The sequence below is a fragment of the Anguilla rostrata genome, chromosome 5 (assembly GCF_018555375.3).
Source record: "Anguilla rostrata isolate EN2019 chromosome 5, ASM1855537v3, whole genome shotgun sequence".
NCBI lineage: Eukaryota > Metazoa > Chordata > Actinopteri > Anguilliformes > Anguillidae > Anguilla > Anguilla rostrata.
In genome coordinates, this window is record NC_057937.1 from 40567201 (window position 1) to 40588671 (window position 21471).

The 21471-nt window shown below is 40.5% G+C and overlaps 1 protein-coding gene across 2 annotated transcripts in view; it reads right to left on the minus strand.

The window, feature by feature from the left end:
• Positions 1 to 2100: 2100 nt before the first annotated feature.
• Positions 2101 to 21471, minus strand: part of LOC135255273 (low-density lipoprotein receptor-related protein 4-like) — an 88913-nt gene continuing 69542 nt past the window's right edge. Inside the window, exons 15-39 of one of the 2 annotated variants that reach the window (XR_010330138.1) lie at positions 20164 to 20340; positions 19949 to 20074; positions 19131 to 19339; positions 18767 to 18848; positions 18147 to 18252; positions 17799 to 18000; positions 16951 to 17140; positions 15409 to 15540; positions 14295 to 14435; positions 14016 to 14102; positions 13625 to 13796; positions 13346 to 13508; positions 12821 to 13046; positions 10215 to 10518; positions 9654 to 9872; positions 9279 to 9413; positions 8882 to 8990; positions 8463 to 8607; positions 7969 to 8082; positions 7717 to 7828; positions 7347 to 7411; positions 6408 to 6495; positions 6048 to 6189; positions 3211 to 4561; positions 2101 to 3160 (exon numbers count right to left, since the gene is read on the minus strand). Coding sequence is in view for 1 of the 2 variants with exons in the window: in XM_064336223.1 (XP_064192293.1) it covers positions 4229 to 4561; positions 6048 to 6189; positions 6408 to 6495; positions 7347 to 7411; positions 7717 to 7828; positions 7969 to 8082; positions 8463 to 8607; positions 8882 to 8990; positions 9279 to 9413; positions 9654 to 9872; positions 10215 to 10518; positions 12821 to 13046; positions 13346 to 13508; positions 13625 to 13796; positions 14016 to 14102; positions 14295 to 14435; positions 15409 to 15540; positions 16951 to 17140; positions 17799 to 18000; positions 18147 to 18252; positions 18767 to 18848; positions 19131 to 19339; positions 19949 to 20074; positions 20164 to 20340 (3779 nt within the window). In the remaining variant the exon portion in view is untranslated. Of the gene's footprint in view, positions 4562 to 6047; positions 6190 to 6407; positions 6496 to 7346; positions 7412 to 7716; positions 7829 to 7968; positions 8083 to 8462; positions 8608 to 8881; positions 8991 to 9278; positions 9414 to 9653; positions 9873 to 10214; positions 10519 to 12820; positions 13047 to 13345; positions 13509 to 13624; positions 13797 to 14015; positions 14103 to 14294; positions 14436 to 15408; positions 15541 to 16950; positions 17141 to 17798; positions 18001 to 18146; positions 18253 to 18766; positions 18849 to 19130; positions 19340 to 19948; positions 20075 to 20163; positions 20341 to 21471 lie in introns of both variants that reach the window. The other variant, XM_064336223.1, reaches the window with a different exon arrangement.

Below are 21471 nucleotides of genomic sequence, written 5' to 3' on the forward strand. Positions count from 1 at the left end.
TTCCAAGCTATGCCCTATTAGCATATCTTATTTAACAATGAAAAAATGTTTGGTTACAGTATTAAAAAATACTTTATTTCAATGTATTTGAAAGCAATGTATAATATTTGAATGTATAGCTTCATTGATGTCCTTGTAAGTACTCTAAATATCTTCTGTTCTATTATTTGAATTACAGCCAACACAACATTGATTGGTCTTTTTTTTATTATAACATCGCATGGTCACACAACGTTCACCCCTTTGCAAAATTCAACTGGAAAATAAACCACATTACACTTAAGAATTATATAGATTTAAAGAGCTTGCATGAGATTTATACAATTCAAAATTTATACAATCCTCCAAAATTAGTTGGCTTATAAAGGAAAATAGGTCACATCATGTCCCATTAATACTTGCTAAACATAATTTTCTATCAGTTGTGGAATTTTATGTAAGCCTTTATTCATGTCCCCCCTGGCTGCCATTTTACCAGGGGGATAGGTTTCTGAATTATCTTAAAAACTTAAAATATAATTAATTTGTTTAGTTGTTTAGCTAACTTTAATTGAAAGTATTAAAAATATACCAAATACTACATTTTCATATGCAAATGTTTAAATGCTAATGTATTTGATGTTTCAGTATATTCAAATTTAATGTAACATAACCTGCCCTGAAACAGCCTCTGTAAGTTAGTAAACTTTTGTAATTATTATTATAGCCATCCATCTTCAGTAAATGTATTTACCTCATGCACAATATGCTTATGTGCATGAGGATGATTTATAATTGGCAATATATAGTTAAATGCAAAATTATTCAGACAGGGACACACTATTTTGTTTGTTTGTTTTGGCTCTGTACTCCAGCACATTGGATTTGAAATAAACAATGAATATGTGGTTGAAGTGCCATCAGCTTTAATTAGAGGGTATTACAACCCTTTTTATTCATAGTTCCTTCATTTTAGAAGAACAAAATTGATGGAGGATTGGCTGCTCAGCTGTTTCTTGGCCAGCTGTGTCTTTAAATCATTAGATCATATACAAGAAAGCAAACAAAAAGAGTTGATTCTAAGTGTAGAATTTGCATTTGAAGTCTGTTGCCAAGTGTGAATGCCAGTAAAGCAGACCTATGTGCTAGAGTACAGAGCCAGAACAACAAAATTGTGTCACTGTTCCCAGACTTTTGCATTTAACTGAAAACTAGAAAGCTAAACTTACTACATTACGCACCTTGATAGGTATATAACAATATAATTCCTGTCGCCCATGGTCCTGTATTGCCAGGAAATCACATATTTGAACCATTAATATTTTGCCTCACGCCCATTGTCCTATGTAGAAGATACCAGAAGCTAAAGTATATGTGGAAGATACCAGAAGCTAACCTACAAATATTCATATTTATATATTCTTTTATTGGTAGTGAACTGTTCGATGAAATTTTTTTCTGCAAAAGGTCTACAGAATGTAACTGCAAGAGAATGTATAATGAACTTTAGTGTTCTACAAAGGAGTATATAAGCATTTTGCCAAATTGGTTTTACCAGGATCCATTAGAGTCAAGACACAGTTGTAACTTCAGTATAATGTATAATGGTGCAGTGTGCTACATGAAAGTAACTCTCACATGCAGACTAAAATGTGTTAGATGTTGAATCAGTCTTGGAAAGTTATTGTATTGTCAATGGTTTTATGACCTTACATTCTCCACCTTGAGAATATTAAAATATTTTGAAGATACTCAGAATATTTAAATAAGCTTAATTTCAGAAGAATATTCAAGCTAATTTTAGATGATTTGCTGGCTCTAATCTGGTCCCAGAGTTTTGGTCATTACCACATCACTTACAGGTTAACCTGTAATGCCTGACATTGCTGATGAATGATGCAAACCTATGTACAAAGCATTGTCCACTGGAATTTTAATTTTTGCATCTTTAACTTGTAATGACTAAAATATTTGCAATAATAATATTTACTTGCAACTTACTGTATACACTGAACATAACCATGCAATACATTATTGGCCATTACAATGGAATACATTCAATGATGTACAATAAATCAATCAATAAATAATGGAAATGAGGTACAGCATCTACATTTGAAATGTGACACCATTATGAGGAATTTATTTCACTATAAACATGTTCACCTAGATATGTATTGTTTATGACTATAAGAAGTTAGAGAAAATCTTCCACGGTCATTTCAACGAATATTAAATAGAGTAGTTTGTGAATTTTCCATCCTGATGTCAATCACCAGTTTCATATCTTCAAAAAGTAGGTCAAGGATTTACAGCATCTCTGAAAGAACAATTTATCAAAACAGCCCTGCGAAATCCACTGAATAAAGAGGGGTGCCATATTTCCATTTCAATGCAAATACAGTTTTATATCACAAGATAGCCAATGAATATTTCACTGTACAATGACAACATAGCTGGTTAGTATTGTAAATGAAAAGAATTACATATCAAATATGTTCATATTTACACACTACATGACAGAAAAATACAGAAATGATAAATATTTCAGTTAAATTTACAATATGTGTGAACAATATTTTGGAACGTAAAAACACTATTAAATAACTGGCATCAGCTATATCATTTACATGGTTAAAAAACAAATGGTTAAATAAATCCAGCAAACATTTTCTTTTCCAGTGAGTAAAATTAATGTCAAAACAATCAAAATCCCTTTGTACAAAAAGAACACATTTTATACAATAAAATCAATACAAGCAACCAGTATTTTCAACAACAAAACGTTTTTCAATTAATATTTACATGACCATTTGCACTCAGGCAACTAAAAGCAAATGAGTTATTGTTGCTGATGAATGAAGTATCGAGTAGTTTGTGTATTTGTGAGTCATCTCACATAGACCTTAGGTTAAGTAGCTGCCAAGACCATTAGCTGTGGGTCTCAGTGCTATTTTTAGCAGCAAATCAGCACATGGCTGAACTTGAGTTAACTTCATGATAAATGTAGTCAGAATTCATAAATGTCCATAAGCATCACTACAGGTTAAAAAAAGCACAAAATAAGTCAACAGAATGTCCACAGATGCACTGCCTTAAACATATTACACAGCCACCAATTTCAGTATATTATTCAGTTATCTGTGCACCTAAATGTCTGAAAAATATCCATATTTTTGTACTCCCTCCCCACCCACCAGCTCAAGTAAAAGCTGATTTTTTCCTAATAACTATTTCATGTTCTAATTATTGCTGCAAGAATAAAGCTTATGTAATCCTAATAATTCTGAACTTGCGGATTCTAAATAGCATCATAGAGGTTATAGTGTCAGACCTAATTTTATATAGAGGTGATAGATAAGTGCATGGTGCATTAGAGACGGAGCAATTGTAGATCTAGTGTGAACAAGCCATCAGAAATGCCAAGCATTACAACCTAGGACTAATAAAAACACAATTAAAAAGGTTTGGCACTTATACTTCATTGAAACTGCTTTCCCCGAGTATCAAACGTGGACACAATTTCAAAATGCTCAATTTTGCATTACTTCTGCATGAACCTGAACATGCTGAATATACTGTTCTGGATGCAGTGGCTTTCTAATGAGTGGTAAAATAGCTTAACAAATCCAAATGCTGTTCTGATCTCTCAGTCGGGTGATTAACCCATGGTCTAGAATATCACAGTTAGATATTCTATAAACAACACCTTTATTGAGAAAAGTTGGCACTGTCCAAGCAAACAGTTCTGCCGTATCACTGACATAAATATATAGCAAACCTTTTTCTGAGAATGAATGTCTACATCTCCATTTTTCCACCACATCAGTATAACAACAAACTGAAAAGTACAAAAAGTTCATAAATAGAGCTCATAATGACACAAGTTGCATCAAAAAGTTTTCTGTATATTAGTCCTGGAACATACAACACCCAATCAACACCCTGCCCCCCCACCCCTCCCAAAAACAAAAATCAATGCTCACATTTTAAACAAAAATAAGTCCGAGAATAGTTCTTTTCTTCCTTTAAATGGCTCCAGATAGGTCCTTTGCTATTTTACTCCTCAACTTCAAAGTTTTTTTCGCAGCTTTCCTTTGTCAAATATTTTCATGAATGCCTCTAAGAATGTCTGTCAGTCTTCTGCCAGCGGGGGCAGCAGTGAGCCAGCAGGCTGTGGAAAGCGGTGTGAGGAGATGGGAGAACAAGATGGGAGGGTGACGTTGGCCTGACGGGAGTCGGGGAGGCGTCAGACCTCACTTTCAGTAGATGGCTTGCAGTGTGGGGCCGCCCAGCCGGTGTCGGGCAGGGCGGAGTGGCGCTCGGGCGTGACGCCGGGGGCGGTGTTGAGACTGGAGCACTCCGACTGCTCCTCCCGCAGCAGCTGCTCTGTCTCGGTGTCGTCCAGCGAGCCGCTGCTGGCCTGTATGGACACGGTGTCGGTCTTCATGCACACGTGGAGCCCGCCCCGCGATGGCTTGATGTGCTTCAGGTCTTCCCAGTACAGCTCCTCGCTGGACAGCAGGTAGATGCCCTCAACGATCTTAATCTTCTCCTTTGCGTAACTGTTTTCATTGCCGACCTATATGCGGAAGCAGGGATATTCATGACAAGGGATAGTTAGGAAAGCAGTAATAACCTAATACCGTTACAGAAGTGATAGCATAACCTTATCCTGCAGCTTCTATTCATACACACAGGCATTAAAAGCAAAACACCAAGATCATCATTTTCTTTGACCACCTCTGTGCTTTGCTGTTCTGATTCATATCGATATTTGTAAAACCTAATGCTATGTGAGGTCAGATAGCCAAGTGGTGAGAGACTTTCAGTCTAAATAACTGACTCATAATTTTCTTTTTAATGTTGAAATGTTGGTCATTTTTATATCATAATCCATTAGGGAGATACATACTGAAGGACAGATAACTGAATGTTTCATTTAAAGTATTAAACTCTTCACTGGCGTAGATGCAGGAAAAACATGTATACTTATAGCAATGCTTATTCAATAAAACATAGCAAATATGGAAGGCTGGGCTTACTACAAATATTAGAAAGGGGAAAGGATCACACGGGGTCATAACATCACACATCAAAGATCACCACAGGTTTTCTAGAGTCCTGATTGTGAAATATTAGTCTCAGACAACACCAGTCAGCAGTCCAAGATTACTGCAGTATTGTAGTACCTTATCAAAACACTCAGAAAGCATGCAGTGAGAATCCTGATTTAAATAGGAGGGATGTTTATCAGGAACCGAGAGGAAATTAGTTTTTGGGTGGTTCGATTCCTTCATGCCATTTGACTACCTTCATTGATTTTGTGGAAAACTGATCAAAATATAAAAGGTGAAAGCGAGTTGTAAGGATGAGAGAGCTGTAATGAAGGAAAGAAAGTCAGGTTTAGGATGAAACATCGCCTGTCCTTGCCACAACACTATATGACTGCAATAACATGATGCATGGTGTAGAAACATTTTACACAATGCTGTTCTCTAGAACTAAAAACTTGGTGTGTGTTTGTGTGTGTGTGTGTGTGTGTGTTTTCACAATTTTGTACATAAGTCATAATACAGCGCTATTTTTTGTGAATTATCATGAATTTGTTAACTACATGGCAGCCAGTATCCAATGTCTTCCTTTGGGTTTAATCCCACTGTAAAGTACTTAATCAGTATTTCAGCAAAATGGAAGCAGTGTCTGCAACTGCTGTTAGCACTACGGCACCTGAAAAACATGGAGCCAGTAGAAAAAAAAAAGTCAATTGGGATCGTGTTTAGCATAGAACAAAATATGGCAAAATGAAATGGTGTATTATACCAACAAGCCTTAAGATAAGTTATTTATTTCATAGCACTATGTAGATCAGAGGTGGGGAACGAGGGTCGTATCGGTTTCTGGTTTGCATCCCATCTTCTGTCCCAACATTTATGCCATCTGATAATTTCATGGTATGTGCATGAATGTGAGCCATAGACTGTGTCCCTGCATGAAATGTTCTACAATGTTTCAATCTATGAGTGAACCAGTGTTGTTGTATATGACCAGTTATTATTATTTTTTACCTCTTTCTTATACCGTAGTTGGTTATAAATAGGTGGCTTTTGCACATTTTCAATTTTGACCTCTTGAGTAGATGTTCTGTATGAGGGATTGCTGTAAGTAAGATTACTCAGTCCTGGGTCTGCGAACTTAGACTTTTTGTGTCTGGAAGAGAGAAAATAATGACAGTCATTAACACTGGAAGAAAATGGAACAGACTCTAAAAATTATACTTTCTCTGATATGATTACAGGATTACTGACAGTTCTGCCTGACCTAGAGTGAACACTTATAGGTCTCAGGGTGGTTAAGAACATTGGTAGAATAAAGAGGATGCACTAAAAACAATAATGTAATGTATTGTCTAATATAGGTAGACCTACCTGTATATAATGAACACTGCTATAAGAATCAGGATGGTTAGGATCGTAAGTGTGCCTCCAATGACATAGCTGATGTGAAGGCTTGCCCCTATAAGAGAAGAATCATTATCAATACTCATTACTTTATAAAGTAATACTCATTCTTATCCCGATGAATCACAGTAATATGAAATTAATGCAAAAGCAAAAGAGTTGCACTATTAAATTTAAAACATTAGAAGCTGACAGATGAGTAATAATGACTATTTTCTATTACTAAACCGCAGGGGTTTGTTGGGAAAGACTGAACTTCACTTTATATAACAGTTGCTTATATAAGACACAACACATAAAGCATTTATTTTAATAACAATACATTTTGCAGAGCAAGCCGAATGGTCTAAATTATAGACTAGAGATGCGGGATAATATTGGGATCATGTTGCTATCGGTTGGTAAAATAAGATTATGACTGATATGATGGGGTGATGATGCAATACATGCCAAAGATATGTTGTACATGATGCTGTACAGTACATTAAGTGAAAATGTCATGCTCAAAAAGTAGCCAATAAAAGAAAAGCTATACAGAGGCTCAGTAGGTCTCTAGACTCATGCCCTACTTAAGAATAAAGTAAAGAAGCGTAAGAATTTTATAATACAAATTCTTTTTTATCCTTAATTAGTTGAAGACGGAGTTCATCTTCCATGAATGTGGAATCTTGGCTGCAGAGTGCATTTGCACTATAATGTAAAACAGGAATCAGTCATTTTGCCAGCCAAATATGAGTTACCAATACTGGCCCCAAAATTCCCATACCCCTATTATAGACCAATTATAAACCAAATGAATTCAACCTAGTTTGACATATTTTTTTTGGTGAAGTCAAAATCACATTAGTATGGCTGTGTAGAACTCAAGGAGGACAATCAACATAAATAAGCAGAATTTGCTTTTACCCTGTGTAGCTGTCACCACATTGCTCTGCATACAGCCTTCCAGGGTCAACATCTTGTCTGTGCAGCTAAATAAGCAATTACAGAAAAGCAAACATATTAACTAGAGATAAAAGATGAGATCCAAGGCTTTAGCTAACAGAGTACAATCCAGATTATGACCAAGAAAAGTGACAAGCTGACATTGTGGACCACAGAAAATTCAGTGACCGAGTAAATGAATGTAACAGCGATTTTATGTATTTGCCTTTAACTTTACTGGAAATACTGGTAATGCAAATATATTGAACAAATATTGAACATTGGTTCAATTTAAAGCACTATACAAAAGCCCAGGATGGTCACATGGTCACAAACCCCACAGACTGCTTACTTGATCACGGGGGGTCCATGGTTGGGCTTGTCTGTGACAGACTTGGGGATCTTGTTTGGTGATGGCAAGCTGGTACCACCATGGTCAGCAGATGTAGGGACGAAACCTGGAACTGGACCAGAGTCAAATAATGTGAGGGCAATGCGCAGTAATTTCACTCAGACGAAGATAGAAAACAATTAGTGATATCTGACACCACGTCCTGAAAGTGAAAGTGACAGATAACTGTACTGCTGTGAGGATTCGACGTACTGGTGGAGCACGGCTTGCCGTCTGGCTCATCTGGGCAGGCGCACACAAAGCTGTTGGTCTTGGCGAAACAGAGATGAGAGCAGCCCCCGTTGTTCACGCCGCAGTGGTTGGTGCCTTTAATGGGAGGGGACGCGTTTAGCTTCAAGGCAATGCTAACATCGGGGTAATCGCTTAATGAGCACGTCCCTGGTTTATCATTGTAACAATAACCCACTACATCATAGCTCACACAAATCCGCATCTCAATAACCACAGATCAAAAGGGAAAAAGTAGGTTACACTAAGGGATGGCACTTTATGGCTTCCAGTGTAGGCTCAATATGATTTTTAGATCAGGCTGCAAACTGGCTTTGGGTTTAAAAATAACTACACCAAGGATGCTATCATGAACCTACTGCAGACATCAGTTGAAATGTCCTATGGTTTTTAATGCACAGCATCGCAGGCACTCTGTAATAGAGAGGCCGAGGGCAGCAGCTGTTGGCGGTTCTTACCGCTCTGTCTCTGCGGGGACACCACAATGATGTCCATTAATCCCTCCACATTGGCCAGCACCGTCTCCTTGCTGCGGCCCGTGTGCTTATCTATGCGCTGGATGGACTTGGTTTGCCAGTCCGTCCAGTATATCCAGCGGTCTTGCTGCGAGAGGTGGAAGAGAGGGATTAGTGAAGAAGAGCCCGGATTCGACTGGGGAAAGGGAAGACAGAACAGAGACAGAGAAGGAGAGGGTGTGTGAGAGAGGAAAGGAAAGTGGAAGGAAGGGAAAGAAAAATGAAGGTCAGAGATTTAGAGATGGTGGAGGACGTCATGCTTAGTTACATGAAAGAGCAGAGGAAGGAAGGTTAGCAGGTGAGTGAGTGAGCGACTGAGTGAGAAAAGTGGTGATTGGACGGATTCACTGAAGGATGAGTACCTGTGTGAGGGCAAAGGGGTGGGAGACCGGGCTGAGCAAGATGTGACGGAGCTTTCCATTCAGGTCTGAGCTCTCAATCCTGTCCAGGTGGGCATCCACCCAGAAAATCCTACAAAAAGAATGATGATATGTCAGGTGATATATGTCATTTCAAATGTTTGCACCTAACACTCAGACATCCCAGGCGCGTTTTACCTGCCTACATTTTCTGTAAAAAAAAAAAAAACAACTAATAATTAAGCTCCAAGAAAAGCAGAAGAATGTCTTGAAGTGTCACAAAAAGGGGAGTTCTGTTCTATATAAACATATTGGTTTCACATAAAATAATTGTCATGGCCTACAGTTCCATAGGAATGACACTACGTACGCTGGTAATGTGATTCCTTCCTGTTCTCACCTGCGAGTATCGTAGTCCAGGGTCAACCCGTTTGGCCAGCCCAGGTCAGTGTTAATCAGAACCTTGCGGTCAGACCCGTCCAAGTGCGCCCTTTCAATTTTGGCAACATGACCCCAGTCTGTCCAAAACAAGTATCTGGAGAACGCAATCGATACAAGGCAATTTCAGCAATGTTATGTACACAAGATACACAAAGCAATTTAATCCATTGCCTGCCCAGTCAGGTCAGTCAGAATCATTTAAATTCAGAATGGTCTAGCAAGCATTAGCATCGCTGTCTAAACAAACAACTTTCAAGTGAACTTTAGGAATGTAATAAGAATAAGAATACGGACTAAGAATATGTCCAGAAGGCTCCAAGTGTTCTCTGCTCACCCTTTGCTGGGGAACACAGCGATGGCTCTGGGCTCGTCCAGGCTGTTGTTGATAAGCACTTTGCGGCAGGAACCGTCCATCCGGGCCACCTCAATGGTGTTGCGGCCCGTGTCGGTCCAGTACATGTTTCGGGCCACCCAATCCACCGCTAGGCCATCTGTAGTTTTGAGGCCCTGACCAATGACAGTCTCCATACCACTTCCATTCAGATTGGCTCGTCTGGTGGTTAGGGGCAAGGGGATAGATTCATGTAAATTCATTCATTTAAAGTGCCTCACAGTTCATTTAAACAAATAAATAAAATTTGTACACTAATACTTATAGATAGTATAGTTTAGGATATATTTTATATATATAATTACTATTGTATACACACATAATAGCATGTAATTACCATAATTTTTTTCAGCCACTGAGTTATGAATATAAAAACAGTGTAAAAAAAAGTTAATTTAACATTTATGTTATGTTCTTGTAACGTGAGGAAATACTAAGACATATTCCTTGCAATTTCAGTTGAAATGTCCATAAAGTTCCTTTTTGTGGGAGAAGGATCAGTACCGGATGACATCAAGGGTGACATCGGTGTAGTACACCTTTCCCTCCACGCTGTCGTAGTCCAGGGAGATGACGTTGTGCAGCTCAGGGATGGCCACGTGGACGTCGGTGTAGTCGCTGGTGTCCAGAGAGATGCGGCGGATGCTGACGCGGTTGGAGAAGAGCAGGTAGGTTTCGGGGCTGTCGTCGCAGGACCGCCCGTCCTCCTTCAGCAGGATGCCGGTGGGGCAGGCGCAGGACGTCCCGTTGGGATTGGGCAGGCAGAGGTGGCTGCAGCCCCCGTTCCACCTGCCGCACTTGTTGAAACCTGCAGCGCAGGAGTAGGGTGTCAACTTCAAGCCTCAGATAAGGCTATCTCACTGGTGCCAAACGTTTGGAGGATTGGGACAAATGTGAAAGATAACACACAAGCTTTTCGGTAAATGCGGTACTTGAGGTGCATGAGTGAGCACCACAGTATCTGATTGAATCAGACCCATACCTGAGCTGACTGTGGTCAGAGGTGGTTCACAATTGGCTTCACCCAAGAGATTCTATGGGAGGGATTAAGCACACATGTATGATTGGGCCTCCTAAAAGTTGCCTTCACTCTTCTGAACTGGCAGCAGGGGCCATATATGAGCATACAAATTTCGGTGGGATTGGAAATGCCAAAGTTAACAAAGGTAACACAAGGCTTAACTAGCTTTTCAATGTACTGGACTTGGCCAAGTTCAACCCTTACTGATCAAAATGGAAAATATCGCAAAGCACACTTTTCATGTCTCCTGCTCTGCAGGAGAGGTCTGTCCACATTTGGTAGCATTCCCTACAGGCTTTCAGTCAACCCTAAGCCTTAATTATTCAATAGATTATTCGAGTTCCCACATGAATAGGAACTTAACTAATCAGCAATGCCAAGTGTCAATCAGTTGCTAATTCAAAGATATTTCCAAGAGCTGGCATAATTATGGAATAATTATCTCAGACCACAAATCATTCCTTGTGAGCTTCATGCTTTGAGGTCGCCTTTAGAAAGCTGCATCATCTTGCTTGTTTCAATTGCATGATCATGCAGTAATGAGGATTAATTCTGCCCAGAAGGCTGAAATAATCAAACCACTAAAACTGATTTTAAAAAACGATGTCATCAAGTGTGCTAGCTGCCTTAGAGGTGAGCTTGCCTGGTAGGACGATGTCATTTCTTTGTATAGCCGAGCTCAGAGTTCTGGGGCAGTATCAGCCAGGCGCAATGCAAAAGACCAAGACTAATGTCTCATTTCATGGCCCATTGATTTCCCTAACAATGACTTCCTTTTGTTGCGGTGTCCCAAATGACAGACCCGTTTAACAATGCCCCGACTATTACCCCCCCCCCCCCCCACCAGAGCTGAGTATGAGTATGCCATCAGTATTGGTAACATGGTTTTTTCCAGACACAAACCATCTCCATACATTTTTTGTGGAGAGCAATTTACTCCCAAGCTAGGAACACACATCATTTGGAGTTTAATGGCAATGTACATTAAGATGTGCGACATATGGGTCATAACAAATCAAAGGAGAAAGGAAAGCTATACAAGCTAAAGCTGATGTAATGATTTGTGCCAGAGAATGCCATTGAGAATTCATCTTAGGCAAAACGGATGAGGAATGGATGATCCTATTTTGTCATCAAGTGGGTGGGGGCGGGGAGGTTTCTCCAATGACATCCGTATTTTTAAGGCATGCAGCCTCCATTCTTTTGATTAGGACTAATTTATACTCGCATGTGTGATTCAACTGTCATCCAAGTTTAAAATCCAAGTCTCCTGTAGGAAATGTCTCTTCCATTTCCTCATTCAGAGACTAACCGTCAGTGCGACATGCCTGCAGAGTTGCCTGAATATGACTCTGAACAGGAACCAATTTGTTCCTCTGACTCTCATTATCCCTCATTTAAATTGAGACAAATAGCATACCATCCATGTCAGCTGACAGCCTACAGAGTCTGCTCATACGATGAAGGAGGATAATGGAAAGTTAGAGCGGACAAGGCATGCCAGTTCTTGGTTGTTTTAATAAGAGCAGAAGGAGAACTTACTAGATTTGTTCAGACTGAATGGAAAGTGACAGTGATTTTTTCAAAGACCTATGTCTGGGTACCATTTTTAAAGACTCGACTGTCTACAGCCCCCTTTAAAATCTTTCAAGATGCACTGGCTTGCAACAGAATGTATTCACTAGGCCAAATACAAGCAGCCACATGTGATGCTACAAGTAGATATTTCATCTTTGATTTTCTTTTTGTGATTAAGCCTAGCTAGTAAAGCCAGCTGTGTGAAGCCAGTACAGGGTGTGCCTTCCACCAGAGGTATATTACATGGCCAGTAGAGAGAGTTACAGTCCCCTAGTTCATCAAATATGCAGTAATGGATAAATCTTAATGATTCTGGTTCAGGAAAGTTGCTGTCTTTAAATTTTACAACCAACTGGAAGACTTAATTAGTCTAATGCCCAAGGCTCACGGCTAGTAGTATTGAGCATGTCTTCACCCAATATTTCCACTAGAGGGCAGTAAAGCCATCTTGCAGGTAGGATATGACTTGGAGAACGCAATAGAGATCCCACACTCGTCCCCACATACTCACCAAGGGGCCTCTCTCTGTCCACAGCCTGAATGTCCATTAGGCCTGGCAGGTTGCCCCTCACGGTGATGATGTTGGCCCCGGTGTTCTTGTCGGCCCTCTGGATGCTGCGGCTCTGCCAGTCGGTCCAGTAGATGTGAGGACCAAGCAGGGTCAGCCCGTAGGGGTGCTGGACCGGGGACACCAGCGTTCGTCTGTTGGCCCCATTCAGATCTGAAGCCTCAATACGCTGTGAGGACAGAAGTGCAAAACACTAACTCTGGCTCCGTTTTGACCCTTTCCCTCTTCTTTTAGGCCAACAGGAGAAACTGTTCACATTTCAAAATGATCATTAAGAAAGTTATTTAAAGAAGAGTGTGTGTGAGTGTTTGTATTTTTGTGTGTAAAGCACATGTGAAGTGATGTGTGAGTGTGTGTGTATGTAACGTACATGAAATTAAATGTGTTTTGTGTTTGTATGTGAATGGGCGGGTGTGTTTGGGTGTATCTGTTTGTGTTGTGAGAGTTTAATTCAGTTGATCAACTAACCTCTGTGTGAGCATCAGCCCAGAGCAGTTTGGATCCAGCCTTATCGACAGCCAACCCATTAGGCCAGCCCAGGTTGCTGCTAATGAGAACGACCCGGTCTGTCCCGTCCATATTGGCCCGCTCCAGCTTGGCATGCTCTCCCCAGTCCGTCCAGTACATATACCTGCCAAGGATTAGAGCATGTAAACCTCAAAACTGTAACAGACAAGTAGGTAACATTACAAAGAAGGTACATAGAGAGTACACTTTGTCTAGACCCAGATTAGCAGTTTTGTATACCCCATCTCATGGTAAAGGGCTATAGCCCGGGGACTGTCCAGGTGCTGCCAGATCAGGACTTTTCTCATGGACCCGTTCAGATTGGCCACTTCGATGCGGTTGGTGCCGGTGTCGGTCCAATAGATTTTCCTGCCCACAGAGTCCACTGCCAGACCGTCTGTGGTCATCAACCCTGAGAAACACGGGAGGGTTTAAGCACACCCGAGAGGTTCCACTACGGGCCAATCCAAATACGGTTTCATTTTCTACAAAATACACAAACCGCACATTTTTAAAGGAATAATACATCAATTATATATGGAATATGAGTATTAATCTGCTCAAATGAAAATGTTTCTTCAGAGAGCCATAATTCTGTATCTTGTTTTGAAAGTCAAATATTTTCTCTTACCAGTTGAAATGACCTCTTCATACTCTGTACCATTTATATAGGCCCTGCTGATTCTCTTCAGTGTACTATCAGACCAGTACACTTTTCCTGCAGGAGAAAAATTTCAGAAAATGAGCTCAGAGATACAGTACATTCACTATTCACCAAAATGTTTCAGCACTCCAAAAGTAGTTTAAATGTTAACCTAATTTATAACTTCTGAGAGAGCGATACCATTTGTTAGTCTTGTGCATCAAAATTGTAACTGGGTCGAATGTGTCATGGTTTCCCTTTTTTTACCCTCTTTTGAGTCTACGCCGATGGCGATAGTGTTTTTCATGGATCCGTTGAAGGCCAGTACAACATCAGCAAAGTAAGGAATGTCCAGGGAGACCATGCGAATGTCTGTCCTCCGAGCGAAAATCAGGAAGCTGTTCATCCCTTCAGAGAAAATGCAAATTAGGGGAGTAAGGCAGATGGGGAACTCTAATTAGTCGTATAACACCTTGCAAAGTCTCGACTGATGCAAAACCAACTCTCAACACATCTCGCAGAATCCAACCATAATCATAAGCTCACATGTAAGCTTTCTACAGTGCAACTACTACTTAAGAGATTTTACAAAGCAATTTATGCAAAAAATTACTTTCCAGGAACTTCCATCAAATTCCTCAGCTGTGTGGTTCATTTGGAAGTTGAACTCACATCTTAAACTATTATTAAAACAAGCACAGTTTCCAGAAAGAACATAATAAGAGTCGTGGTAGTGTGATTTGTTTTAAGCAGTCCTCTTATGTTTCTAAGCTACAATTGAAGTATTACCTGTTAGTATACACACATTCAACTTCTGAAAGAACTGCATGGTTGAATGACTTGGTTAGAAATTACTGAAAGGTCACTTTCGAGCCATTATCTGAAGATACATATTCAATTCCATCTCCTATTGTTTTTGGACATTGACACAAACAATACCAGCCCCTGGTAGATTTTCTGTTTGTGTAATTTGCTAGAGTCTTCTTTGAAAGTACATCACATTGAAATGCTAAATATTTAACGTACTTAAAAAAAGTATTTATTTTGTATGAATTGTCACTTTAAATTTTCATACATGCAATAATCCCATCTCCCACAGCCAAACAGCCATGTGAAAGAGACCAGTCCGGTTAAAGGCGTACACAGTAGACCCGAAAAACAGCGCGTAGCTCTGACAGTAAGAGTTAACACTGCATGAGGTCATTGGCATGGACTGACAGGTGCAAGGTTTACAAATGGTCCTGGGGTGGCCGTTTCATCCCCTGGGTTTAGAGATGGAAAGAGGGGACTCCGATTTCAAAGCGGAACTCTGTTCTTTGAGGAGTCTGTGGGGCGCCAGGGGAGGACGGATGGGGGACAGGGGAGGGGGGGCTCTCCTCACCATCTGAGCAGGTCCTGCCATCCGCCTGAAGGTTGATTCCAGTGGGACAGGAGCAGCTGAAGTTGTTGGGGAGGGGGGCCAACAGACAGAGGTGGCTGCACCCCCCATTGTTTTCTTGGCACGGGGTCTCGACTGCAGAAGGGAGATATGGGATATGAGATTCAGTTTTGTCAACTTAAGCATGACCCTGTTGTTGAAATAGACTGTGGACTGAACTGACCACATTTAGTTACCACAGGAACAACATAGTTTCCAACTATGGTAGAGGAATATATATTTGAGAACATCTAGGTAAACAGTACTGCTGTACTACACAGGCATGGAAAAATACTGCCCACATCTGCTGTAATGTGAAGATGTTGAGTATATTGTAGGTTTTCATAAATGTAAAATTCACTCAGCTAAAGATACATCGCCAACTGTTAACATCAGCCTGTTAAAGCATTGCGGAGTGGTGGATAGAAATAATGTGAAAACATTGATACAAAACATTAATACAATGCTAAAATGATGAGCTGTAGAGCTGTAGTGAAAGAGAAAAGATCAAGAGACAGAGTAATGAGCAGCAGACTTATGATGTGTAGACTAGCAGCATGCAATGGTTGAGACGATAGACATTTCTAATAGAGAGACAGTAATTACAGTGATGAGTGTTAAGACTGTTGTAGTGCAAAAGAATGGACACTTTTCCGATGCAGTGATTAAAGTGATGACTAAGGTTGGGTGTTTGTCAGCATGCACAACAGTAGGAACAATAACAAGTGCTTGAAGTTACCAAAAAAAAATAATAATAATAATTTGTTGGCCATTTGCCGCTAGGAACAATTAAGTAGAATGCATTGGCAACCTAGTGCATTTAATTACTTTCGTCCATCAATTCAAGAAAAAGCATGCTTTTTTGCCTTTAACAGAATGTTTTTAGAAACAGAGCATGCTCAAATTGCATTGCTAAAATAATAAAACGGGGTTACTGTGTGTCTATTTTTATATCTTTAAAGTTTGTTTTGCTACATTTCATACATTGTGAGGTTTGAGTCTTTTATGAAATGCCTGCTGTCACTGACAATGCTACCGCAATGGGGGAAGGAGCGCTCGGCATGAGCACTGCTGACAGAGGCCGTCAAACATCTGATTGCAACAACTGACAAGGATGGGAATCTTGATCCCAGTGCATTCCAGAATCTGTACACATTGTCACACTTTTTTTCTCCAGGCCAATATAGTTAAAATGCTTAGGCCTATTCAAATCACACTGTGGGCTATATTAAGGTTGACGGTTACCATCTAAAAATGCCAAAAAATCACGGAAAAACAGACGAAATTGCAGACAAGGCAAAACATGGGGAAAGTCTCGAAACTGCCAAAACTATGGCAATCACCAAATCTGTGACACCTGCGACTTCTGTCACAAACACCCAGCCACAGTAATGACCTGTAGGCTGAAGAGTTGTGAAGCAATGGATGCTTTATTAATTCAGACTGTAGAGGTACAGTCCGAATTAATAAACAGGAATGCATGTGCGTATGGTACAGCTCCCTCACCTGATGAGCGGTGCCTGTGGAACATGTGGATGTCCATCAGGTTTTCCAGGTTCTCAGCCAGCGTGACCCGTCCCAGGCCCGTCAGCTTGTCAGCACTCTGGATGCTCTTGGACTGCCAGTCTGTCCAGTAGATCTGGTCTTCATGGAGCGTCAGGCCAAAAGGGTGGGGCAGCTGAGTGCCAATCAATACCTATGAAAATATACAAATCTGTCAAATTAGGGGCATGTTCAAAGAATGAATCCATTTTGAAAGGTCCTGTGCAGGATAGAAGCCCATATTGTCCTGCTCAAAGGATTACTCATTTCTACATGTTAGGCATTTAGCAAATGATACTCAAGAATTGTTGGCTAGATTTAGTACCCAGCCTATAGTCAGAAGGCATGAAAGCTATTTTATGGTGCATATTAGTGATTTAAATACTGTGGGTAGGGACCCACAGGTGAGACATGAGAGACACTGAGATGGGTCATAAGATACATGCATATGCCATGCCCCTTCCATAGACAATGGAATGAATCTACCTACAGTAATCACTCCATAGGATAGTGTACATGACCTTTATTTAAAAAAAACTGTTGAACTCCCATATCAGAATATATGAAAGACTCCTTTTTTGATGAGGGTTTGGTCACAGAAAATGTATTCATTGTTTAATAGTGAGTTGTAAAAGAGTCAAAGTTTGGGAACCTGTGAAATACATGACTTGAGCTACATATTCCACAGATTCCCACTCAATGGCTGAATATTTCCCTCTCTACAACAGAACATTTTAAAGTACATTTGCAAAAAAGTAACATTCAATCTTGTTCTGTCCTGTAGCATTCACAAACATTCTGCTGCTCCCTACCTTTCTCTCTGAGCCATCAAAGTTCCCATACTCGATCGTCTTCATACCAGCATCAGCCCAGTACAATCTCTCGGTCTGGTAATCAATGGCCAGGCCGTTGGGCCAGGTCAGATTGAAAGAGATGATGACCATGCGGTTAGAGGCATCCATTCCGGCTCTCTCTATCTTAGGGCTGGCACCCCAGTCCGTCCAGTACATGTACCTGAGGACGTAAATGCAAACAGATGAGTGTCCCTGAATACAGATTTACAAGTAATAACACCTGTCTCTTTTCATTTGACATCCAGCACAACATTCAGTCTGAAAACAGCTCCCACCTTTATTTGATGCGCAGTGCAAGATACTCACCGTCCAATCGGATCCACCACTATATCCCGGGGTCGGTCCAGGTTCTCCCAGATTAGCACAGTGCGCATGCTGCCATCAGTGTTGGAGACCTCGATCCGATCTGTGCCTGAGGTGGCAGACATACAGACATAAGGACAGGGAACAGGACTTTAGGTGCATTCTGGGACCACAGAGGCCCAGTACACAATACAGATCTGATCTGGTGGTCTAGTTCTTGAAGGGTAACCACTGGAAATGTTATGTTGTTCATCACATGAACTTGCAGTTCATTGGGTATGCACACTGAACTATGAAAAAAACTGATTTTGCTACAGATAGCCATTTCCTTCCAAGGAAATGTATTGCCCTTACTGTTCTGTGTTAAGTGATCAAGAATGACTGTTATATAAGGGTTCATACAGTATTACGGTGCTTAAGAAACCACTAGCAAATTAGTCATTTAAACAAACAAAATGTACCTACTACAGTACCATGAATTCTTAACTTTCAAGATTGAAAATTGGCATTAAAATGCAGTGTCAGAAGTGTTAGAACTACAATAGCACACATTTTCTTTGAAAAAAATTGGAAAAAAGAAGTGCGTGCCAACATTCAGCTTGAATTATAAAAGAAACTGTTACCAGCATCTGTCCAGTAGAGCTTATTGGTAAGCCAGTCAATAGCAAGACCAGCTGGGCTCTCCAGACTGGTGTCAACAACCATCTGAAAGGAATAAAGTATGAGAAATTAAGACAAATAAAACTCATGTCATATTCCAACGAAAACAAGAGATGGACATGCCCTGTTAATCTTTTTCCCCATCTATACAGCATAATATCTTGCCATTTTAATAAACACCAGTAGGTGGCAATATTTATTTAATAAAAGTGGAATGTTGGATTTTTGACAGATTCTTCACAATCATAGGACACCGTGAGTAAAAAGGGAATAACTGAACTATAGCAGATGTTTCTTCTCCGCATCTCCTGTTCAGATGGCACTGACCTCCTGTTTGGAGCCATCCCACTTGGCCCGGTTGATGGAGTCAGTGGTGACATCTGTCCAGTAGATGCATTCCTCCTGGGCATCCCAGTCCAGCGCCACCGCGTTGCGCACGTCCGCCAGTGGGATGACGTCATCCGACCTGTCCTCGGTGTCGAAGCTGATCCGACGGATGTCCGTCCTTCGGGCAAAAAGCAGGAACTTGTCAAGACCTGATCAAAGACCAAAGGTCTCTTGTCAGTCTTCTAGGTTTAACAACAGGTCACCACAAACAAACACAGCAAAGCTTCTTCTAAATTCACTTCAGCAAAGCTATAAAACTACATCACAACAACACTACATTAAAAGGTAATGAAGCAGCCAGATGTTGAAATCAGGTATGAACAAAGGACCTAATTTGCCTAATTACCATTGTGATGCAGAATAACTGGTCTATCACACTCTATGCCTAAAGTTTTTCACAGGCTGCAGTACAACAGGAAATACAGTATATCGGGTGTAACTACATGTGGAAAAGTTATGGAAATTTATCAGGGACATATCACGTATAAATCAGTCATATTACTCCACACTCTTACACAACACTCTGCTAAAGAGCCTGCTCTAATTGTATGGCAATGTGGCACAGTAGTTAAGGAGCTTAAATTAGAATTCAACCAAAAGGATGCAGATTCAGCACTTCTGTTGTACTCTTAAGGGGGAAGTATAAAACAAGAATGCAACTGGATAAATCACCCAGCATAAGGGTGTGCTCTAAACAACTCAAAATCATGCAGCAGTCATGTACACAGGATATGCGATCGACGGTCAGCTACACTCACTCTCAGCGCAGTTGTGGCTGTCCACCTTTTTGAAGCCAGTGGGGCAGGCGCAGGTGTAGGTCTTGTTGCTAGGCAGACACAGGTGGCTGCAATCCCCGTTGTCGTCTCCACAGCGGTTCTGCCCCCCTGGAAGAAAGACACAACGATGGAGGTTTTGTCCCGCTGATTGGAATGAGATAACTTTTGAGAAAATGCCACCAATACACCCTGCTGACCTGCTGGCTGCCTCTGTGGGTGCAGGGTGTGGATGTCCATGGGGAAGTGCAGCTTGTTGCGGATGATCTCCTGGTTTTTTCCCGTGAACTTGTTGGCGCTGTTGATGCTCTTGGTGTGCCAGTCGGTCCAGTATAAACTGTCCTCAAACACTGTGATGGCGAAGGGGTGGGGCAAGCCTGCAAAATATGAACATCATACTAATATAAACGGTGCACTATATGAAAATACAAAAAGGTGTGTGCCCTGTGTGCTTCTTGGTATATGAGGTTCTGGCTGCAGCAAAAGACCAACTGAAAACTGTAAGAGCCAGCTTTCCCAATGGTGTATTTTTAAAAGACAGTGCTAAAACTCTACCCTCATTTCATAGAATGCCCATGACACATTTCAGTGCTCTTTGTCAGTCTCACAAAGAACACACTATTACAGATTCCGGCTTCTCTAGTAGTTATATAATAACTTGCTAAAAACGCAAACAAGATTAAGCAAGTCTAGTTCGGCTGGACCCTGGATACAGCCTGTGAGGAACACTGTGTGTCAGGAACTGGAACCTTTGACCCATGACGTTTTGTCCATAAATGGTACAGGACCCTCTTTTCATGGAGGTTCCAGAATATACTTGCTCATTATTTAAAGTCAAAAATATATAACGTCTTATTATTTTTACATAACTTATTCATTTTTAATCAATAACAAAATGGTATATATATATATATGGGTAGACACATTCATCTTCCAAAATGCACAAAAAAATCTTTTAAAATATCCCAAAACAGCTTGTGCAGGAAGCCCCTTTCAGGGCAAATAGAGTCCAAATGACCATCAAATATCTCCAAAGAGGTCATACAGCACAATTCATGCATTGCACAGTGTGTCTAAATGGCACGTATTTTCATCAGTATATGGCACAATAAGTCTCGACAGAAATCCTTATTTTTGAAAGCCTGGATGGTCATACGCACCCCTGCAGAATACTGCTCACTGTGCCCATAGCCTTTTGGACTCAAAGCGCAATTGTTCGGCTACATAAAACTTTGATTATACTGCATAAGACATTTGGACAGTAATTCTAAAGACCCATGCATCCTTCCACTATTTTAGATTTTTTTTGAGTGATGTCCTAAATCATTCTTGCAGTTTGCCTCCCATAGAAGGTCTATACAAATTATAAAAGCTTAGCCCTATTTCTGTATTTGTCAAAGGAGGACTTCAGAGTGTTTTACAGCTATATATAATTAGGGGAATCCATTAGCTAGCTATCGATATTTGAATCAGTTATGACAGTTAGCTAGGTTAACTAGCTAGCAATG